The 22121-nt window shown below is 42.4% G+C and overlaps 3 protein-coding genes across 6 annotated transcripts; 2 read left to right on the plus strand and 1 right to left on the minus strand.

Moving 5' to 3' along the window:
* Nucleotides 1-3390: 3390 nt before the first annotated feature.
* Nucleotides 3391-6332, plus strand: LOC144082736 (ADP-ribosylation factor-like protein 8A). The gene is made up of 7 exons (XM_077610075.1): nt 3391-3814; nt 4413-4493; nt 4562-4635; nt 4718-4811; nt 4962-5029; nt 5115-5185; nt 5284-6332. Exons 1-7 carry the CDS (start codon nt 3692-3694, stop codon nt 5334-5336), a joined length of 564 nt encoding a protein of 187 aa, XP_077466201.1. The 5' UTR covers nt 3391-3691; the 3' UTR covers nt 5337-6332.
* A 2710-nt stretch (nt 6333-9042) lies between these two features.
* gpr37l1b (G protein-coupled receptor 37 like 1b) lies at nt 9043-13685 on the minus strand. The gene is made up of 4 exons (XM_077615675.1): nt 12899-13685; nt 11224-11523; nt 10776-11147; nt 9043-9753 (listed from the first exon to the last, which is right to left on the minus strand). Exons 1-4 carry the CDS (start codon nt 13427-13429, stop codon nt 9580-9582), a joined length of 1377 nt encoding a protein of 458 aa, XP_077471801.1. The 5' UTR covers nt 13430-13685; the 3' UTR covers nt 9043-9579.
* Nucleotides 13686-15764: 2079 nt separating this feature from the next.
* On the plus strand, nt 15765-21845 carry LOC144074796 (tyrosine-protein phosphatase non-receptor type 7-like). Of its 4 annotated transcripts, none has more exons than XM_077601422.1 (11): nt 15765-16247; nt 17715-17834; nt 17903-18083; nt 18407-18491; nt 18562-18644; nt 19865-20002; nt 20072-20221; nt 20464-20663; nt 20763-20853; nt 20945-21029; nt 21101-21248. In XM_077601422.1, the coding sequence occupies exons 2-10, from the start codon at nt 17755-17757 to the stop codon at nt 21005-21007; spliced, it is 1071 nt and encodes a 356-aa protein (XP_077457548.1). In that variant the 5' UTR covers nt 15765-16247; nt 17715-17754; the 3' UTR covers nt 21008-21029; nt 21101-21248. The 4 variants fall into 4 exon arrangements, with proteins under 4 accessions (XP_077457548.1, XP_077457532.1, XP_077457541.1 ...); XM_077601406.1 differs by having other exon boundaries at nt 15766-16247; nt 20763-20876; nt 21101-21845; XM_077601415.1 differs by having other exon boundaries at nt 15766-16247; nt 21098-21244.
* Nucleotides 21846-22121: the final 276 nt, after the last annotated feature.

The following is a 22121-nucleotide window of genomic DNA, read 5'->3' on the forward strand; positions in this document are numbered from 1 at the left end:
CTGTCCTTAATTTAATCACTGCCACTTACAACAATAAACCTCCAAACTAATTGAACTGTGAGTGATTGCCAACCCTCAGTTGAAACGGAGCTGATGTTGTAGGCTGGTGAAACCATTTTTTGCCAGAGTTCTGATAACACCCAGTGGGTGGTGTGACTCAGAGTGAATTGGACAGTGTGTAGGTTCTCTGGAAACCCCAAGATGGAAGTCCCTCTTTTCTCCAATGTGGACATCGGAGTCCAAAAAAGGCAACGCATTATCTTCCACAGCAACACGTGTGACCTTGGTGTTTTGGTCCAATGACTTGATATGCTTGTGAAGGCTTGCACTTCAAGCAGTGATGTTAGATTGGGCGAGTTTTCGCCCAATTGGGTAATTTTAGAAGACACAGGGCGGGTAGAAATACATTGGGTGGGTTGATCAAACCTACAATGCTTGTTTACATTACACCAGCATCTTGTCTTCTTTGTTCTCCAGGTTTAGCGTTTGTCTTCAAACATAGCGATACCCTTCGCGGCTGGGGAACGCCTCCGATTCGCTGCATGAATAGTTGACTTTCCACACAAAAGCCAGACTAATCTGTCCTGCCTAGCATGCATGAACTGATGAAGCCTGCTCTGAGAAGACATGAAACATTTTCTAAGAACAGAGCCACAATAGTCGAGTTGGGATTGATTTAATTCACTGAGAATCCAAAAATGAGCTGTTATACCTATAAAATTCAATTATTCTTATTCATTCATTTTCTGAAGAATTTATACTTACTAGGGTGGCAGGGGATGCTGGAGCCTAAGTGAGCCAACTACGGGCACCAGGGGGGAACACCTTGAATCGATGGCCAGCCAATCACAGGGCACAAGGAGACAGACAACCATTCACACTCACACTCATACTTAGGGGCAATTTAGAGAGTTCAACTACCCTGCCCTACATGTTTTTGGGATGTGGGAGAGAACCGGAGCACCTGGAGAAAACCCACACAAGCCCAGAGAGATGATAACCCCTACAGTGAGGACTGACCTGGGCTGGAACCCTCGACAGCAGAACTGTGAGGCACTAACCAATCGTCCACCAGACCCATTTATTGAAAAAAATAGGAAAAAGTTCAATTGTTTGTTCATGATTCTGGAACGTGATCCTCTTTAATGGTATCAAAACTCCGAGGTTGAAATATGTTATGCCTTTTCCCCCCCTGAAAATCTTACTATGTGAATATGTACAACATTTTCACTTTCTGAAATCACTGATAAACGTATTGAACTTTTTCAAGATGTTGAAATACGTCGGGAGCATGTGTTTGTTTACAGCTCTTAACATTAACTTTCTAACACATGCACACGCAGAGACACCAAAACCTCCACACACAGACACACACCCCTTATATGGGAGGAAAGGTGAATGGAAAATTCTGGAGTGTGAAGATTCCATATTTGTGTCAAATCCTGGTTAAATCTGCTCGGCCCCTCAGCTTAAAGCAAAGTACATGTATATTTTTAGCTTTAAAGGACTTGAGTGGTGATTCTTCTGCAAGTTGAGGAGCACAATATTTGTACAGCATAGTCATCAAATAATAACATTTAAACGCTGTTCAAATGTAAATGCAAGGTAATACCCGTAATTTTTGACTGCAAACTCACTTTTGAATTTACCAAATGCCCAATGCAGTCACTGATTAAATAAAGAAAAAGCAGGAATTGTTCCAAAAATAACCCGGAGGAGCCTTAAGATTCTGCTTTTCCTCTCAGTGCCCATCTTGGCTGCACTTACCAACACACACACACATGCGGGTACATGCACCCTCACAGACAAATGTGCATCAGATTTATAACTTTTGGCAATTACACAGTTAGATTGTTTGCTGCATCACCACGGAGACCACAGAACCACATAGCCACACACTGTTCTGAGCAGAATACAGATAGCTATGCTGGTGTCGCCTGGAACCTAATTGTGTTAATTCATAAATTATAAATAATCTTGGCGGCCCAGCGGCTTGAGTGGTTAGCACGTCGGGCTCACAGTTGTGGGGTCCTGGGTTCAAATCCAGGTCGGACCACTTGTGTGGAGTTTGCTCTGGCCTGCGTGGGTTTACTCTGGTTTCCTCCCAAAACATGCATGGTAGGCTGATTGGACACTCTAAATTGCCCCTAGATATGAATGTGAGAGTGATTGTCCGTTGCCTGCGATTGGCTGGCCACCAATTCAGGGTGTCCCCTGCCTCTGGCCCGAAGTCAGCTGGGATAGGCTCCAGCACTCTCCGCCACCCTACTGAGGATAAAGCGGTTCAGAAAATGAATGAATGAATGAATGAATGAATGAATGAATGAATAATCTATCCCACCGTTATATCAAACACACGCACACACACACATACAGCTTATGCATGCACTCTTACACACTGTTTGCATTCCAATGGACCACGATTCCTGATCATCTACAGCACGGGTGGCCAAGTCCGGTCCTCGAGATCCCCTATCCAGTCTGTTTTCCACCAACACACCTGAATCAAATAATCGGGATCGGTATGAGGCTTCTGGACAGCTTGCTGATGAGTTGATCATTTGATTTAAGTGTGGTAGAGGAGGGAGATATGGAAAACAGACTGGAAAGTCTATCTTTAAACAGAATAGATCAAACACCACCCCGCTACTGTATTTCTTGCACACAATGTTGTCCTTTCATCCATTGCAAAAAGACTCAATAACTCTGCCTTCAACAAAAAAACACGGCCTGTTCTGGCAACCTTTTTACACCTGAATAGAATAGTAATGAGGGAGTTTATATCCAACAACTCATGTCGAAAGACGATAGGCCCTCTGGAAGGCATCGTAACGACTGCCAATATGTATTCGTATGGAAAGAACAAACTTGTTTGTCCTACTTTTTTGATGCACGAGATTTTTTTAGGAACCCCTCTTACAGAAGAGCACTTTAAATTTAATGGTAGTCGTGCACTCTGGAATTGGGAACGTGGTGCTCTCATCACAAAAAGTTAAACACTGCTCTCCAGTGGCAAAAATATTCAGCGCAACTTTCGGGGAGCTCAGCGACAATATTTTTCATCAGGACATCAGAGCACTTTTCATGGAAAATTGGCGAGAAGGATGAGCTGTAAAATGCAGTTTCACGATTATATTTTATGTCCTAAAATGTTTGATAAAAGGGTTTGGACAGCAATCGTCGTCAATGGCAGGAGTTTAGTTAAGACAGTACTTTTATCTGATGTGTCTAAAACGCATAATTAATCAGACGTTTGTCTTTTACTAATATTCCTCAGTATTTATATATTTAAGATAACAATATCTGGTGCCTGGGCTTGGAGAATGGATTTGATTTAGTTTCTATTTTGCACATTCCTCGTGTGGGTGTTTTATTTTGACATAGCCGGAAGTCCGTCCTCTTACATTGCCGGAACGTTTTCTCGTAGGAAAGGCGTCTCGTAGTAAACAGCAGCGAAAAGGTGAAAAAGACTAAGTCGGTTCGCGTGTAAAAATCACCGACACTAGACGTCCTTTAATCTCCGAAGCTCGAGGTCGACGGCGCAGATCGGTAGTCCGTCGCTGGCCCCGCTTGTCACTTGGACAAATTCTCGTTCGGGGCGTCAGCCAGTTTGCTAGCAAGGGGAGCCGCCTTGCTTTAGCATCAGGGGAAGCAAATCGGTTAGCATTGGCCTGAACAGCGGACGACCAAGATGATAGCGCTCATCAACAAACTGCTGGACTGGTTCAAGGCGCTCTTCTGGAAGGAGGAGATGGAGCTGACCCTGGTGGGCCTGCAGTATTCGGGGAAGACCACCTTCGTCAACGTGATCGCGGTAAGAAGGCTAAGGTAGCGAGCAGCTGTTAGCATCAGGCTGGCTCCATCCGTTGTTGAGCCGATGACCTCAACGGCTTCATGTTAGCCTTTGGATGGAACCTCTTGCTTTATCAATATAATAATCTACTTTAACCAGTCTTTTCTTTGCTACAAGAGCATACTCGTTTGATTTCGAGCTAAACCCTGCGTTCTCGTGGTTTCCTCACATCAGCACCGCTTAGTGATGGGGGAAATGGTCGGATGGTCGTAAAGAACAGAAACCTCTTCTATACTCCTTTTGCGTGAGATGCCCATTAGCTTTAAATATAGTCGGGGGCATTATTTTGTTATTGAGGGGAAAACTCGTTCAGATTGCCGTCATCGATAGTCAAAAAATGCTGACAAACACCTTTAAAATTTTGGCTTTTTGGCAAAATGCTTCCATCGCTTTTATAACAACTATATGACCCTATGAAATAGAAAAAAAATCCTAATTTTTAACTGACAGGATCGTGTTTTGAACAGGAAATGTGTTATGGGCCATTCAGCTCAATAAGATCTTAATAGATATTGATTGAAAAGAGTGACACATGGTTGCTTTGACTGCCTTGTTTCAGTCGGGGCAGTTCAGTGAAGACATGATACCCACCGTGGGCTTCAACATGAGGAAGATCACCAAGGGAAACGTCACCATCAAGGTGGGTCCCTGCTCTGTTTCTGAGACAGTGTCCTCAGTGAAAGGCTAAAGTGTGCCTGCGTTTTACAGCTGTGGGACATTGGTGGGCAGCCTCGTTTCCGGAGCATGTGGGAGCGTTACTGCAGAGGAGTCAGCGCCATAGTGTAAGTCATCCTCAATCTTTCATTATCTCTCCTTATCTTTATCATGTGTCGTTCCGGTAATCAACTATCGCAATGTTTGCAGATACATGGTGGACGCGGCCGACCCGGAGAAGATCGAAGCCTCCAAGAACGAACTTCACAACCTGCTCGACAAACCTCAACTGCAGGGAATTCCGGTGAGTGTGTAGGATTTAGCTTCAAATCCACGCAAAGCTAAATCCAGAGTCTGTGAATTCATTCCCTAACATTGACTTTGAAAGACATCCGATACGTTTGGACTGATCCTTCATCTCCTAGCTGGATTTGACATGGTATCGTATTTTCAGGTTCTGGTTCTGGGCAACAAGCGGGACCTGCCAGGAGCTCTGGACGAGAAGGAACTCATAGAGAGCATGTAAAATCACTATAAACCGTACAACTTTCCTTGCCTGTCCTCCATGTCGAAAGGTTCCTCATTGTGTTTTGCTGGTCTCCTCCAGGAACTTGTCGGCCATCCAGGACAGAGAGATCTGCTGCTACTCCATCTCCTGCAAGGAAAAGGACAACATTGGTAAACTGCAGCAAAAAATCAGAATCCAAGCAACAGAATGATTTTAGTGGGCCTTGGAAATTTCCACTGTTCCTGATTTTTCTCTTTGTGGTGTACAGACATCACCCTCCAGTGGCTGATCCAGCATTCCAGGACCAAGAGGAGTTCCTGAGAGTAGACAAGCCCCAAATTCCACACTCAAACCCAACCAGCCTTGCCAGACCCAAGCCCCTCCTCCCGTCTCATCCTTCCATTTTCATATTTCCATGTTGCATAAACTACACTACCCACGAGCCTCCCATATCTCACGCGCCAAGCTCCGAGTTGGGGGCGACCAGACGGGAAACAGGAAAAGCCTGCGGTCCCCGCTGGTCGTTTAATTAATCTCCATTTAACCGAGTCAAGTGTTTCTCAACAAAGAGTTTTAAAACTTTGTTGTCAAGTGAGATCATTAGCGCGTCGGCCATTTTGACCGGTCCTTCCGGCACACCACGGGAAAGATGAGCCTCCTCTTCCCCATCGACGTCATTTCTCCCTCATCCTTTCGTCATTCATCATTTGGTCACTTTTTTTCCTGTCCCTCCCTTTCAGTTTGATGTTTACGTCCCTTTGGAATTTTTTATTGCACTCTTGATTTTGTTTTTTGTAAGATAAGAATAATGATAAATGTTGATAAGCGTTTCATGTGTAACTACTTTTTGAGTTTTGTATTTTTATTGTTGTTGTGCTTTTTGACATATTGGCCGCCGGAGTCATGTAATGATGATCATGCTATTTATGTCGATAATAGATCAGCCTAGTTTATTTATCAGTCATGTGAATCAGACCCAGTGATCTTTAACGGAAGGTGTCGGCGAGTAGAAACGTGATCCGCTCGTGCTTCTCCAACGCAATGTGAGAAATGTAAAAGTTGGATTCATGTGGACTTAAGAAGAAATGTAATACGATGTTGTGCTCAGAGATGCGTCGTCAATTTGTCAACCCTCGCACCAAAATAAAACGTGGAGGAAATTAAGCGCAGCCATTGTAATGACAAGGTTGTTGTTTTTTCCACCTCGCAAACATAGACCTCTCAGGTGCACAACATCACTCGTCTGTGAGTTTTTATTTAGGAGAAAATGCCTTTTTGACGTCACACAACTAAAGTGAAAAATCTATGATATGGAAATGTGTCTTTTCTTCCCTTTGTGGTTTTTTTGGACACCGGCAAAACTATTTTTCAATGTCCACTTTACAAGACCAATGTCCATAACGATATTAGTAGAAAGTGACATTTACTGGTCAGGAAACAACCCTTAAAACAGGTGTAATCATTTCCATTTACTGAGTACTTTTCGATAAATGATCAATTCTTGACATTCTCAATCAGGATAATTAGTTTTCCTAAATCACAGTTCTGTCCTTGATGGTAGCGCCAATGTAATTTGTGGAATTCTTGGGCCAGTAAAACTGGTAAGATTTACCCGTGAAAACTAGATAAAATAGTTCTGTTATGACACCCTGGCTGAAGCTCTAAGTTACTTCTGGTAATATAAAGAACTTTAGTGCATCTGACTTAACATTCGTTCCAAACTGTCGGCACTCAGGACACAAATTTGATGTGTGTAAACATTATTGACACCATTATCACACCTCTCAGATAATCCTGATTTTCGTATTTAGATCCTTTGAACAACAATCTTTCTCATGTGGGTCATTTATACTAAAAAGTCATTCACGCTTAATGATGAATTTGGATGTGACCACCAGGGGGCGTCAGGGTTTGGTACCTAAGACTTCGGCCCTCAAGTCACGTCTGACGAGAACTTTCTCACACGCTCAAAGAAAATAAAAAAACAACAACACCAAAATAAAGAAACTTTTCTGCTCATTTGTACAGCTGACGTGATCAAACTAATAAAAAGCTCATCTCGTCTTCCTAAACCCAAACACCCTCTCCGCCCCCCTGCCACCGTCCTGTCACCAAGCCAACGCTCCCTCTTTTCTTTCAAGCATCCATGCATGTGTGTGTGTTTGTGTGCAAAGAAGGAGGCCCCAGTGTAATGCTTCCTCTCCCAAACTCCAACTCGCTCACCACCGCGACCCTGTGATCATCGTCATGACAACGGCAGCCCTCCTCCAAGCCAAGGATACCCCCTCCTCTATCCCACATCCCTGATTTTCCCACACAAAACCAACAATGTGATCCTGTTTGTGTGAGTGTGTCCATTTACGTGTGTGTTTTTAACCCATTCAGGGCCAGTGGTCATGACGGTGGACAGCAATACAAAAGTTGACGCATAAGACACATTATTTTTGACACTCGTGAACTTTAACCTTTAACCTCATGTTCCGTGACCACAAACAAAACTTGTTCCTTGAGCAAGGTAGATGATGGGAGATGGGCTGACTAAACTGAACGCTAACTCGTAAAATATAGGCTGGGCAGAAATCAAGAAGTCTGCTATCAATATTAATTGATTAGATACAGAAATTGATAGATCGGGCTCCAAAGTTAGTGTCCACGAGAAGAACAACTACTTGAGTGGCGACTTGACAGGCAGCCTTCAGTCTGACATTTTGACCTGATGGTTGCGTAAAAGAAAAGGTTCTGTCATTAACAAAAATCAATAGAGTTCATTTTCTTTCATTCATTTTACCTTCTGTTTATCCAAACTAAGGGTTGCAGGGGTGCTGGAGCTTATCCCACCCAACTTAGGTGGGTAGTAGGTGGCGGACACCCTGAATTGGTTGCCAGCCTTTTCCCGGGGTTCATCTTCTAGTGGTCATTAATTTTGACAGTAATTTTGAAAATATTTTGATGAAAACTTTTCAAAAGACATTTATTCGAATTAAGATTGGTGGTGGCGCTAGTGGAAACATTCATCCTAATTCATTAAGTGACTCTTTGTTTTCAATCAATAACAAAACATTTACTTTAGATTTAAGATATATAATGTAATTTTTGGAGGCAAATATTCCTTCATACCTAAAGTTTAAAGTCTTTATTGGTCAATCGGGCAAATTCATAAGACTTGTTTTTTTCACTTTTCATGTTAATACCAGGAAGGTCGTTGAGATTTACCGAGCTGACTCTTGTCCTTGAACATAACACCAGTAAAATAATTGATGAGAGACTTGAACCTGTGACCTTGCGTTGCATAACGCTGGTCTGCACCAGCACACATTAGGGGATGAATGGTCGCAGGTTTGTTGGGCGCTGTGTTGGTGGCTTCATTAGAGAACAGAGGCTGTCTGTTTTAGGGGATCGGACCAGCGGGCTAGCGCTCATCACTGCTAATGAGCTTGCTGCTTTTCCACGGCCGAGTCCGCTTGCTAAAGTTTGTGTGCTGATATCACACACATACACACACACACACACACACACACACACACACACACACAGCCTTTTCCAGTTTGACCTTTAACATCTTAGCTGTCAAGCAAACTGACTTCCTGCATGTGTGTCTGTTCCTAAATTCTCACACATGTCCACACACACACCCAGCACACAAACACACACACACACACACACACACATACACACACACACACACACACATACACACACACACACACACACACACTCATCGATGTTGCCAAAGGGAACCAAGAGTGGTGGGAAATGTGATGGGAGACTTCTTTTCAGCACAACTTTGTGCCTTGGTAATTGGAAAGCCAGATTGAGAGTTTCCCTTAGCGACGGGACGATTCTACTCATAAATATTATTTCGCTTATGATTTCTTTATATCAACAGTAAAAAAAAGTGATTTCATTCTCATATTATCAGCAGAATATTACAAACAGATGTTATCTCTAGAAATATTTTAATTTTGCATCTGGCAATTATGATGAAGGACTGTGAGACTTGATTGGAAAGTGATGACATCATCAGTGCTGAAATTCAAGTTATTTTTATTTACCATTGTTGACAGTCATTCTTTCACGAAACCATGACAACATATACCGTCACTTTGGTCACATGGTTCAAACAGGACCAGCAGGCCGTTAGTCTTCAAATGCAAACAAAGTATTTTGACGCTCACGTACAGTAAGTGCGTTAAAGTCAACTAGTCAAGGAGTTAATCTGACGTTCATCACGTAAAAAAAACAGCAAACAAAAGTCAAGTGACTGCAATGAAATGATTTGTGCCGACTCAAGTTTTACTACCTTGAATTTAACGATTTATGTTTAATACTTAAAATAACACCCTTATTTAAAACTCCTACTAAAACATCACTTTTGTGCCTTCTGCAACAGTGTTTTTTTTGTTTGTGATCACATCAATCTTTTTCCAAATTTTCAATGGATCTATAAAATAACTACAGATGAGACTTCCCAGGCAAACAGGAAATAGAACAACCATTGACAGGGAGGTCAAGAAGCAGGGTGCATGATGGGGGCAAGAAAGAACAAAGAAGGAGAAAAAATAATCTAACTAGAGATAGACAAGATGGCAGAGGTGTCTTTTGCTTTGTCAAAGAAGATGGCCGCCTCTTTGGCCGTCTTGAGCTGGACATGAGCAGATGCCGGAGAACCTTCAACCGAGTTCTCCTGACACGCTCGGCAGCAGCAGCAGCAGCAGTCCACGAAGACCCGACCCAGCGCCTGTGGAACCAACATTTTCACACCATATGCACCATATGCATTCAGATGCGTGCCTCAAAGTGTTGGTATGCATCTTTAAATGAAAGAAAAGCAAAGAACTAAATAAAATGTACACTGTGAAACACAACATAACTCTTTGATGTTCTGGGAATGCGTTGCTTCATCTGGCACAGGGTGACTGGAATCGTTTCAGGCCACAATAAAATCTCCGGAGTATCAAGGTATTCTAGAGAAGAATGCCTTTCCTTGTTTCTTGCAAAACGATTATGAGCACAAAAAACTAAAAACACCTAAACCTGATAATAGGAAACGTTCTCTTGATTGTGGAAAATATGGACCTATCTAACTGGGTGCAAGGGAAGCTCAATCAACAACTAGATGTCACTTCCATTTCAAGAAAATTAATTAGAGGGTTTTTTTTTACCAAATACAAAACTAGCCAGAGTACAGTACAGTATTATAACACCAAGAATAAGATCTCGTCCCATCACCACCAATTAGCACCGAATTGAAGTAGAAATGTCCAAGATCAATTTATCACTGGTGATTGCGATCGACGTATTGACTGGTTTAGAGTTTATGGATTATTATGGAATTAGTAAGTAAATAAAACCTAACCTGGCCAAGAAAACCAGATTTGGTTGTGCACTATTTTAGTTTGAAAAGTTATAGACATCTTAAAAATAATTGTAGCCAATTGACTGGCCAATTTCAAGTGATGAATTGGTACTGGCTCCCTTTGATGCAATGTTAAGGGCTCATATACTTTCTTTCTTGTAGTTGACGATCATATTATCTGTGAATACTAGTATATATTGAATATCACCTATCTTACCTTTATTTGTGAACCTGTTTTGTTTAGTTCCTTGGACACAGAGAGTGGTAAACCCGATATTAATGTGCCATATTAGAGTCTACTCCCTTTATGGTTGTTTATATTGTGTGGGTTTGGGATACCTTGTAACTAGAATGATAAGAAGAGGGAAGATAGGTGAGATAAGAATGTGGTTGGGGAAACCTACCTTACATAAACACAGCAGCACCACAGGCGTGATGGAGGACTTGAGGAACAGGAGGAAATGATGTACAAGGGCCAGAGTGGTCGCCGTGTCTTCAGAGACGGTAATATTGGTATATGCTAGCGTGATGTTGCATATGTGTTGGGGCAGCGCACAAATGCTGTACACCAGCGCTAATGCTAAGAGAGTGCAGTTAAATTGCCGCTCCAGCGCCTGATGATGATGACGTTTGTGATTCGTGGAGGGGTCGTCGTGGCTACGCTGCTTGTGGGCGGAGCTGGAGTCGCTGTGGACGTTACGGGTTGCCATTTGGCAGAGGATGGTGAAGAGGACAGGCAGGCAGAAGTAGCAGCCAAACGTCCACCACATGCGAGCCTGAAAACCAATCAGATCACTTGGTCTAGCCGTGAGTGCTGGAAACGGGCTTTGGGTGTGTCAATTGTGGTCTCACCTGGTGGTACTTGTGCAACAACGAGTGTAAGGAGTCAGGCAGAAGGAGTGAGGATGGCGCCGAGACGCTGATGGAGCAAGAGTCTGGAGCTGTTGGAGCTGTGGCCCTAGCGTATTGCCACAAGAAGAGCTCAGGACTGGCCAGCAGCATCGCAGCAACCCAAACCACAACCAGTTTGACCAGCACGGAGCGACAACGCTCCACTCGCCGTGTCTTTGGTTGAGAGGAGCTAGTGGCAGCGTGGAAACGGTCAATTCCCAGCACGCACAGCGTAAACGAAGTGACGCCCAAAGACACCACCTGAGACATAACCACTGTCAGCCCTCACTTGCAATCAAACATGCCAAAAGTAAGCAGATTCCAAAAGATTGGTCATGTCATGTCTGTATTTCCACTGGATATTATTTGAAACACTCACACGAACGATTTATTACGCTCAAGAATTGTGATGCTTATTTCTGAAAAAAAAAAAAGGTTAGTCTACAGTTTCTCAAAGTTTAGCTCCACACAAGTGATGCCAATCTCAAGTGATTGGTCTCCACGCTGACATGATGAAGAAAATGTTCTGCAGTTGATGCAATAATTAATAAAGAAGGCAAAAGATTACTTTCACTAATGGTTTTGCTTGGTATAAATGTAGCTAATCTCATTTGGTCATCACAACAACACAATTCTGACTAACTCTGCTTTTAACAACACATTTCTGTAGAATGCTACATACAGTACACTTATTTAAGTACACTTGGCGTGTAAAGGGTAAAGAACTACCATAATCATTCAAGGAAAAGATTTAACAAAATACTGGAAAGATTCCTCAAAGAGTTTTATCTACATTACTATAACATGATAGCATCACACAATCACTGCAGATTTTATGGATTTATATTCATAATGAAAATCTCCTGTTATACCGCATCCCAAAAGTACTCTATTGAATTGAGATCTGGTAAATGTGGAGGTCATTTGGTTACAATTAACTCATTGTCTTGTTAAAACAAACAGTCTGAGATGACTTGATGGCTTTACAACAGTGCTTTATCCTCCTGAAAGTGACTAATGGAGCCAAAATATGTTAATAAAATATTCCTCACAAAATGACACCACCACAACCACCAGCCTGAACCACTGATACGAGACAAGATATGCAGATCATTTCAATGACACCAAGTTCTGACCCTACCATCTCGATGTCACAGCACAAATCGAGCTTCATCAGACCATGTAATATTTTTCAATTTTTTTTATTGTCCAATAATGGTGAATCTGTGTGAATTGTAGCCAGAGTTTCCTATTTTTTAGCTGACAGGGTTGGCACCCAGTATGGTTTTCTGCTGTGAGGGGTTATTTGAGTTACTGCTGCTTTTATATCTGCTGGTCATTCTCAGCTGACCTGACAAGGGATTTTACGCCCAAAGATTGACAGTCACTGGATGTTTTCTCTTTTTCTGACCAATTTCTGTAAACAGTTTCTGAAATGCTCAGACCATCCTGTCTGGCACCAACAACCATCTCATTGGAATCACCTTTCTTCACCATTGTGATGCTCATCTTAAACTGCAACAGATCGTCTTGATCTACAATAAATGCCCAAATTCATGGACTTTTTCACTTGTTACTATTATAGTTGCTGAAATCTGCACGTTACCATGACCCCACCCACCTAAGCTCCACCTACCTCCATGTAGGGCACCAATCGGCAGGTGATCTCAGGCAGGATGCGGCGGTGTGACAGCCAGTTGACCATCTCTGTGGGTAGGCAGAGCAGCAACAGCAGAAAGTCCCAGAAAGCAATGCTGGCAAGCAGGTAGTTCCAGGCAGATCTCATGTAGAAGTTGTTCCACACGATGCACATGATTGCCATGTTGCCCACCACACCCACTGCCAGCAGCAGGCCAGCCGCCAGCACGGTGGCATATGCGATGTAGGAGCTCCGGCTCAGTGGGTAGAAGGGGTTGAATATTCCTTGGCCCTGGAAATCCGTCACGTTTGATAGACGGGTGAATTGAGGTGGGGTCACAGAGTCATTCTCAAAGGACTGCCCGTACGTGGACTGTTGCTCATCCTCTTCGGCGCCACGGACCAGGCGCCGATGCTGCTCCGGGTCTAAATCGGGGGACTCGTAGGCGTGGGGCTGGCTGAGGGTTCTGCTGCCTACGAACAACTGCCACACTAACAGAACCAGGACCAATGTGACTGACCGCGCCATGGTGGAACAACCAAGAAGAACCGCAGCAAAGTCCAATTTTCCACAAGATCTTTCTTAGCCCCTCACGTGATCACAATTAGACCTCAGCGAGCCATTAGTTGTCCAGAAGATAGTTTAAAGATGGCTCATGTAGATGATGAGGATGCAATAGAAGAAAATGAGGAGGAGGATGGAAATGATGGTGGTGGCAAGGGGGCCGGAGGTTGGTGGCAGGGCTGCTCCGTCTGGGATTAACGCAGTAGAGTGACTGAAAGTCTTGCAGAAACACTGTGGGACAAACAGCAGCTCTGCAAATCCAACACACAAAAACTCACGCACACGCAAAGACACTACACTCTGGTTTCTGCTTCCCCCTGCTGCTCATTTTTGTTAAAGGTGCCTTTCAATAAAATTACTGCTCATCTAGTCTGTATACGTGTAAGAAAGGATGACAAGTTTAAATACATAGTAGATGCAACACACAGTAGATGCAACACACACACACACACACACACAAACACAAACACACAATCACACACACAATCACACACACACAAACACACAATCACACACACAATCACACACACAATCACACTAACACAAAAACACAAACACACACAAACAAACAAACAAACACACAAAAACACACACACACAAACACATAAACACACACAAACACACAAACACGCAAACACACAAACACAAACACACAAACATAGAAACACAACAACACACAAACACACAATCACACACACACACACAAACACACACACACACAAAAACACACAAACACAAACATGCAAACACACGCAAACACAAACACACACACACAAAATCACACAAACACAAAATCACACAAACACAAAATCACACAAACACAAAATCACACGAACACACACACAAACACATAAACACACAAACACAAAATCACACAAACACAAAATCACACAAACACAAAATCACACAAACACACACATAAACACACACAAACACACGAACACACAAACACAAAAACACACAAACACAAACATGCAAACACACGCAAACACAAACACACACACAAAATCACACAAACACAAAATCACACAAACACAAAATCACACAAACACAAAATCACACAAACACACACACAAACACACACACAAACACATAAACACACAAACACAAAATCACACAAACACAAAATCACACAAACACAAAATCACACAAACACACACATAAACACACACAAACACACGAACACACAAACACAAAAACACACAAACACACAAACACACAAACACAAAATCACACAAACACAAAATCACAAACACACACAAACACACACAAACACAAAAACACACACAAACAAACAAACGCACAAACACACAAACACAAAAACAAAAACACACAAACACACACAAACGCACAAACACACAAACACACAAACACACAAACACACGAACAAACAATCACACGAACACACAAGAGCAAACAAAAACACTAAAATACACAAACACACACACGCACACACACACACCACAATAGTTAATGTGTCATATTGGACACATCGTTGAAAAACATCCATCATGTTTGACTAAATAAATGGGATCTTATAAAAAAAATCTAAGAGATATGACTTAAGTAGATTTTTTCTGCTTTTTGCGAAGTGAAAAAAATAAACCTTGTCTAAAAAAAATCCCCCAAAATTTTTAAATAAAAATAATACATTGGCGGAAAGTTTTGGGGTAATAAAACTTATTTTAAACTGGAGTAGCTAGTGTATTGGACAGTTTCTCAGATGAGGTTGTGTTTATACCATAAGATGTAAACGGCCAGTCTTTAGTACACACAGCAATCATTTATTATTTGAACATTCAACCGAATCCACAACCAAAATATCGCTTACATAACAGAATAATTCAATATTGCTGCTTAAACCCTAATTAAAATTTAAAGTTAAGGCTCGTTAACAATCAGATATGATATATCATCTCTGATATTACACCATTGCATCACTGACTGACTGTGTTGTTCACCCACATTAAAACAAAGCACAAACAATTCTTACAAATAAATCCTGAAAGAATTACTCCAGGCTGCTAAAAATCAAGAACTCCTGTGATCAGATAAAATGAGCTTTTTCATTTTTAACAACACCTAATTAGTTTTTGGGGAAGTGACAATACTAATTGCTGAAGCTTTGAGGTTGTAATTATTTCCCATTTTTGCTTGATCACTTTAGTGTTCTCCAAAGACCCTGTTGCTTCTTTTGCATGGCATAATGCGCCACACGGGGGTACTAAGTCTAGTGCTGGCACTCTTTTAATACCTTAGCAACAGTTGCGCTTCCGTGTGCAGAAACAAACATTTGGAGGAGGAAGGTGACATTAGGCATACGCTTGTGTAGTCAGCGCTTCTCTTTCATGTTACCATGGAAACAAATGAGTCAAGTAATCTTCATTGTTCATTTGTTGTTCACCACGAGACCATCAACATTCTGATTATCCAACTGCATCGCAAGCAGCCATACCTTCTCATCACATGAAACTCAAAAGCGAGTCAGATCAAGCCCGACATGCTGCTGCAAAGTCTCGTCTTCATATTCGCTGTATCATCACCACCTCAGGGTGTGTATGTGTGTGTGTGTGTCTGTGACAAAGCCGCTTGCAGGTTAGGCTTCCTGACCTCCTCCCAGGAGGGGAGGCAAGCACAAACTTCATCGACGCTCATGCGCCTTGCCGAAGGGAACCTGCAGCCTTGGCTATTGTGCACATGCGTCATGCGATTACAGAGAGGGAAGTGGCTGACTATGTAGAAAAAGAGCCGTGGAGAGGAGCACAGTCAGCGGAGACTGAAGGTAAGAGAGTAATTATATATTACTTCATCAATAAGATTTCATGAACCCAAACTTTGAGCTGAGTTTATAGGAATGGGAGTGTAATTGGGAGTAAGACTTGAAAGTTCCGTTTTCATTCCAATCTAACAGTTGGAAGAAGTGTGCTAAGTGACTGTAAGATAAACACTGAAAAGTATTCTGCAGATAGTATTCATTTCATATCCCTAGTACGGCCTATATGGGCTTATTAAAGTAGTATATATTCATTTAGAAGAGGAAAATAGTGATTCATGAATAAAATGTATGTCATATTTTTTAAAATACCTCTAAATAAGTAAAAAGTTAGGGATATAATGCTAAAAATATCCAATGTCTTTCCCATAAAATGTATGTTATGATTTTAACTTCCTTTTTAAGAACTTGCCTTATTTCCTCTGTGAGCCCACAATGTTGGTAAGTGTCTTTCTCCCCCTGGATTATCTTCCATCCACATCTACAAAAATAAATAAAAGCATTTTTTCTTGGAAAAAAATTGCCATGTTTATTAAACTGTATGGCATTCCGGTCACTAAGAATACTATTTTATAGGAAATCAACAGTACGCAATATGAATTTGCTCTCTATGTCTGATGTCGAAAGAGTAAGAAGTAACAACCTTCCATTTTCACCTTTTTTTATTATGTAGAGCCGTACATGCGAGGTAAGCAACCTTGGCAAAAATATTTGCAACGTGAAAGCACATGCATGTTCAAAAGTTTTAGAAACGATTTGTAACCAAGGCCACACTTCATTTATCCATCAAGCAGTTTCAATTTCATGTGAACATTTTGCACCATGAAGAGCGAAAAGCCTATATCACCAAGCAAGGGCTCCTCTTGTTTGCTTTTATTTAGTAATATGCAAATGTTTGGTTTTGTGTGCGTGTCTCTTCAACAACAACAAAAAACACACCATTCGGTTACTCTAAATACACATAACATTTAAATTTTGGCGACAAACTTGAGGTCACACAAGGCCTCATCATACTATCTCTCAAGAGGGAGCAATAACTTTGTTTGTAAGTCTGTTGTTGAGTAAGGTGGTGTGGGCGTCCTGACTTCCTGTTGTGAGTAAATTCTCTTCCGATGGAAACACTCAAGGTCTTCTCTCGGTTTCGTTTGAGCTTCCTGTTTGGCCTTTTACTGTTTTGCCTCATCGTTAGAGACTCCAAGTGGTTGGTCAACCCCACTTCCTATTGCGCTGGTTTTGTTCTAGTCTTTTTCAGATGACTTTTGGCAATAGGTGGTAAACTCTAGATGAACCGCTAGTCCATTTGCAGGTGTTTCAAACATTGTTTCATTGCGGTTTTGTGGTTAGTTGGCCAAAAGATTTGCTTTGGGCATTACAGTATTTCTCACCATCTGACCCACCTTTGTATGAAACACTGCATGTACGGCAAGTATGAGGTAATAAAAGGATAAGTAAGGAAATAACAACCGTATCTTCCAGCATGGCACTGTGAAAACTGGCCACGGCACACGTGGTTGTCATGGCGGCGTCCCGCTCTACCTCCAAGCCTTTAGATGAGCCGACCACAGTCCCTAGACCATCCATTGGCCTCCAGGAGAGGTGAGAATGAAAACATAGCGCAGTCTCCACAAGTCCTCCAATCCGCATGTGACCATTGCCTGTTTCAGACGGGGCTCCAATATCTCACTACTGTTGGATGTAAGCAGTTTGGGTGTGGAACTCGGCTGCTCCGTCTCCACACCCAAAGAGGTGTGGCTCCGGCTGCTTCACACCTCCTCTCGGCTGCTCACGCATTCGCTCCTTCAGCAGGCTGCCACAAATGCCGACGAGTTGGATGCCGAGTACCAGGTGCGCAACGGCACAACCCACACACGCAAGACCATATATAACGGCAAAGTGGGGACCTAACCTATGGCTTCTGTGGTTTCACCAAATCCCCAATGTTTTTTGGTCAAATTTGCTAAACTCATTCACTGCAACAGACAACAAATCCATTGAATCACTATGTGAAAGTGTGGTTGCTTATTTAGACATTTTTTTAAAATCCATACACTTTCAGTAGATAAAAGTTAGTAATGCCCGATTTGTGTTATGAACAGTTTCACAAAGACAGCATCCACCATGTTTTTGTGTTAAATTTGCATTTGTAAAGTGTATACTTGTGTTCACAGAGTATTCCGCCAAACTTTGTGAGTACTTCAGACCTTGACGTTCCGGGACATGCAATCAAGGACAGATACAAAAGCATCCTTCCCAGTCAGTAATCACCTCTCACAACACACACTCACACACATTTCCTGATGTTCCTGCACATTTGCATGTTAAGACCCTGAGAGCCGTGTCATTTTGAAATGCGTGGAGGAGGACGAGGCGGGCCCAGACCGTTACATCAATGCCAACTATATCCGGGTCAGTCACACACACAAGAACACCTTTACACACACACACCCAGTGAGTTGAACCCATTTAGTGACAGATGTCATGACAGTGGACAGCTATTCAATATCATTCATGGCGCTAGAAGTCCAGTCTATATGGACTGGGAGGGGCAAATGAAGGATTTTTTTTTCAGTGTTTCTCCATTGGTGGTAATTTTTAAAATATTCTATATACCAGTGGTGGTCTGTGCATTTTCTCGTAGCGCTTTCAACGGGTAAAATCCACTTCCTAGCAGCATTTAATGATTAAATACAAATACTGGAGCTTTTCAGACATTACAACCGGGCCAGGGGGGGTGATTTCCCCGGAAAAAGACAGCGATAGACGTCAATGGCGAAACGGCAAAAAATGCACTAAAATTGGGTAAAATCCACTTCCTAGCAGCATTTAGTGATTAAATACAAACACTGGAGCTTAAATACAAACACTGGAGCTTAAATACAAACACTGGAGCTTTTCAGATATCAGAACTTAGCCCACAATTGAAATATTATTTAGGAATATAGCCATATTGTACTCACCAAAAATCCTTTTTAACTGTACACAATATCCATCCTCCTTTCTTTCTTCCTTCTTTTATATCGCCATCGAAGCTAATGCTGAAAGCTTAGGCCAGCAGAGAAGGCCTTGAAGGCCCTGGCGGCCCGCCACTGCTATATACATATATGTAATCTCCTCAAATTGTACTTGAAGTGGCGTTGTGAATGCCACAAAAATCAAAATTAAGTGCCCTTAAAATGACCCAAACTCAACAGGAACTCAGGAACAGGAAGTGGCCCAGAAATGCCTAAAAATCAACAGAAAATTATTCAAAATGTACAGGGAATAATCCTGGAAGTGACTAAAAATCAACAGGAACTGACACAAACGTTCCCTCAAATTAACAAAGAAGTGGCCCAAAATTAACTAATTGTCTGATAGACATCCAATTCATTTAAACTTAATGACTGGCTCATGTTTCAGTGCCATTGACGGTTCTAAGCGTCCAATCCATTTTGACTGGAAAAAGTGAATAAATGAAAGTGTTAAGTACCAAACAGAACTTTCATTGCACATTTGGTCTTGTCATTGTCACTCAGATAGGAAAATCAGCAAAATGTAAAAGTTAAAGGAAGTAGCAGCACGACTCACACCCACATAAAGCCACAAGCAGTAGCATGTAGTAGATATCCGTTTCGTCCTTGTTTCAGGGTTACCGTGGTATTCCGAAGGCTTACATCGCCACCCAAGGGCCAATGCTGCACACCGTGGGGGACTTCTGGGACATGGTTTGGCAGGAGAAAAGTCGCATTATCGTCATGGTAACCAGGCTAAAGGAAACCAATGAGGTCGGGTGGATATATTTTTTTGATTTGGACTGTACTGTAGCATGTTGACATGTATGCGGGTGCGTCCAGAAGTGTGTGAGGTACTGGCCTCGACCCATTGACCGTAGGAGAAGTGAAGGGGAGGCGGAGGGGGCGAAAAGTCAGTTTGGGCAATTCCATCTGCGAGTCACGGACAGTCAAGACAACGAGGGATTCACCATCACTGACATAGAGATACAGGTGGGATTTGTGGAAATATGTGTGATCTACCCTAATCAGGGTCAATTTTCTTCCTCTAGATTTTCACACAACCTTCTTACTGGTGCATTGTTGTTCGTCTCCTTGGCTAGCAACCAATTGAGGGTATCCCCCGCCTTCTGCCCAAAGTTGGCTAGAAAATGCCCGGCGACCCTCGTGAGGATAAGCAGCATGGAAAACGAATGAATAAATAATCATGTCATGTGGTATGTCCTCATTTTCAGCATATTTTTGGATGGGAGCGCCGGTCCATCAGACACTACTGGTTCACGTCATGGCCAGACCACTACGTCCCACAATGCGCCGGTCCACTGCTTCGACTGGTGGAAGAGGTGGATTCGTACAGTGGTTCCATTCGTGCCGCCAGCTCCCAGTCAATTACGGGCCCCTTTGTCCAACCTGGTCCAATCGTTGTCCACTGCAGGTAGTACTATATATGCTGCCGCTCATTTCTCTGCGCAGGCAGATTACTTGTCACAATACAATCTTGCCTTATTCCTGTTGTTCTCGTGATTCACCTCAGCGCCGGCATCGGAAGGACGGGTTGCTTCATCGCTAGCAGTGTCGGTAGTCAGCAGCTGCGTCAAACGGGTTGCGTGGACATTTTGGAGATGGTTTGTCAGCTTCGATTGGACAGGTTTGTGGAAGAAGATTCTTCTTGCTCTCCTTAAATGAGACTCGCGTACCATTTTTCATCCCATGCAGGGGGGGGATGATCCAAACGTCGGAGCAGTACCAGTTTCTCTACAGCACTCTGGCCCAGTTTAGCTCCCAGTTCGATTACAAGCAGGTGATTTGGACTCATCCATGTTTCAAGCCGACGATTAAATGAACTCATGAGTTTGTGCCTTTTGCCAGAAGCACAAGCAAGGAAATGACAACTCAGAAGAGCAGGTAAGTGAACAGATGAGGAAGCTTCAACTGTGGCGGACTGAATTAGCAGATGGCGGCTCACACGAAGAACCCGAGTCCAGGGGAAGTGATGGTAGTGATCATACAGAAGGCCAAGGAGGCGTTAGTCGAACCCGCTGGTAGAGATGCTGAAGCGGGACACAGTTGGACCCACAGATCAATAAACCATGGAGAGGCAGATCCAGAACAGAATCATTTGGGTCTTAGAAAAATCGTGAAATGCTGCTTCACTTAATTCAGAATTGCCAAGCAGAGTTGAGCTGGATGAAAAACCCTGCTGCAGCGACTATGAAGACAATGTGTGGAAACAAGTTTAAAAAGATATTTTCAAAAAAACTAATTGTGCTAGGGGTTTTCATTAGACCACCTCAAACTATTCTGTTGGTTTTTTTTTGTATGTGTATTGTGTTATATTTTTAAGCAGTTTAAAAGTTCAATGTACTGTATGTAAATTATTTTATTGAATGAATTTTGTCTTTGCTATATTTTGTCAGAGTAATCTTACAACAACTTTTAGCAGGCAACTTGTGAACCGAGTAAAACGTTTTAAAAGTAAACCACTCATTTCTGCTTCTTCAGTTACAGACGTTTCCAAACAAGTTTGTATTTTACGTACATATAATTGTCATTAAATAATGCCACACACTATAGAATGGAAATGTGACTTGGAAAAATGTCTGGCTAACATTGATGCCTTTTTGCCATATGCTGGACGGATCCTTCTTACGCACCGGACATTACAGTCTAAATTGCTGCCATGATCAGCTCTTATTGTGTTGAAATAAATCCAATTGGCGGCCCCGTGGGACGAGTGGTTGGCGCGTCGGACTCACAGTTCTGAAGTAGAGGGTTCCATCTCAGGTTCTTCCTCGCTGTGTGGAGTTTGCATGTTTTCCTCAGGCTTACATGGGTTTTCTCTGGGTTATTTAAGTCTTTGGAGTCTTCAGCGGGAGTTGAATAATTTTAAACA

Source organism: Stigmatopora argus, chromosome 1 (genome assembly GCF_051989625.1).
Source record: "Stigmatopora argus isolate UIUO_Sarg chromosome 1, RoL_Sarg_1.0, whole genome shotgun sequence".
In the NCBI taxonomy this organism is placed as follows: Eukaryota; Metazoa; Chordata; class Actinopteri; order Syngnathiformes; family Syngnathidae; genus Stigmatopora; species Stigmatopora argus.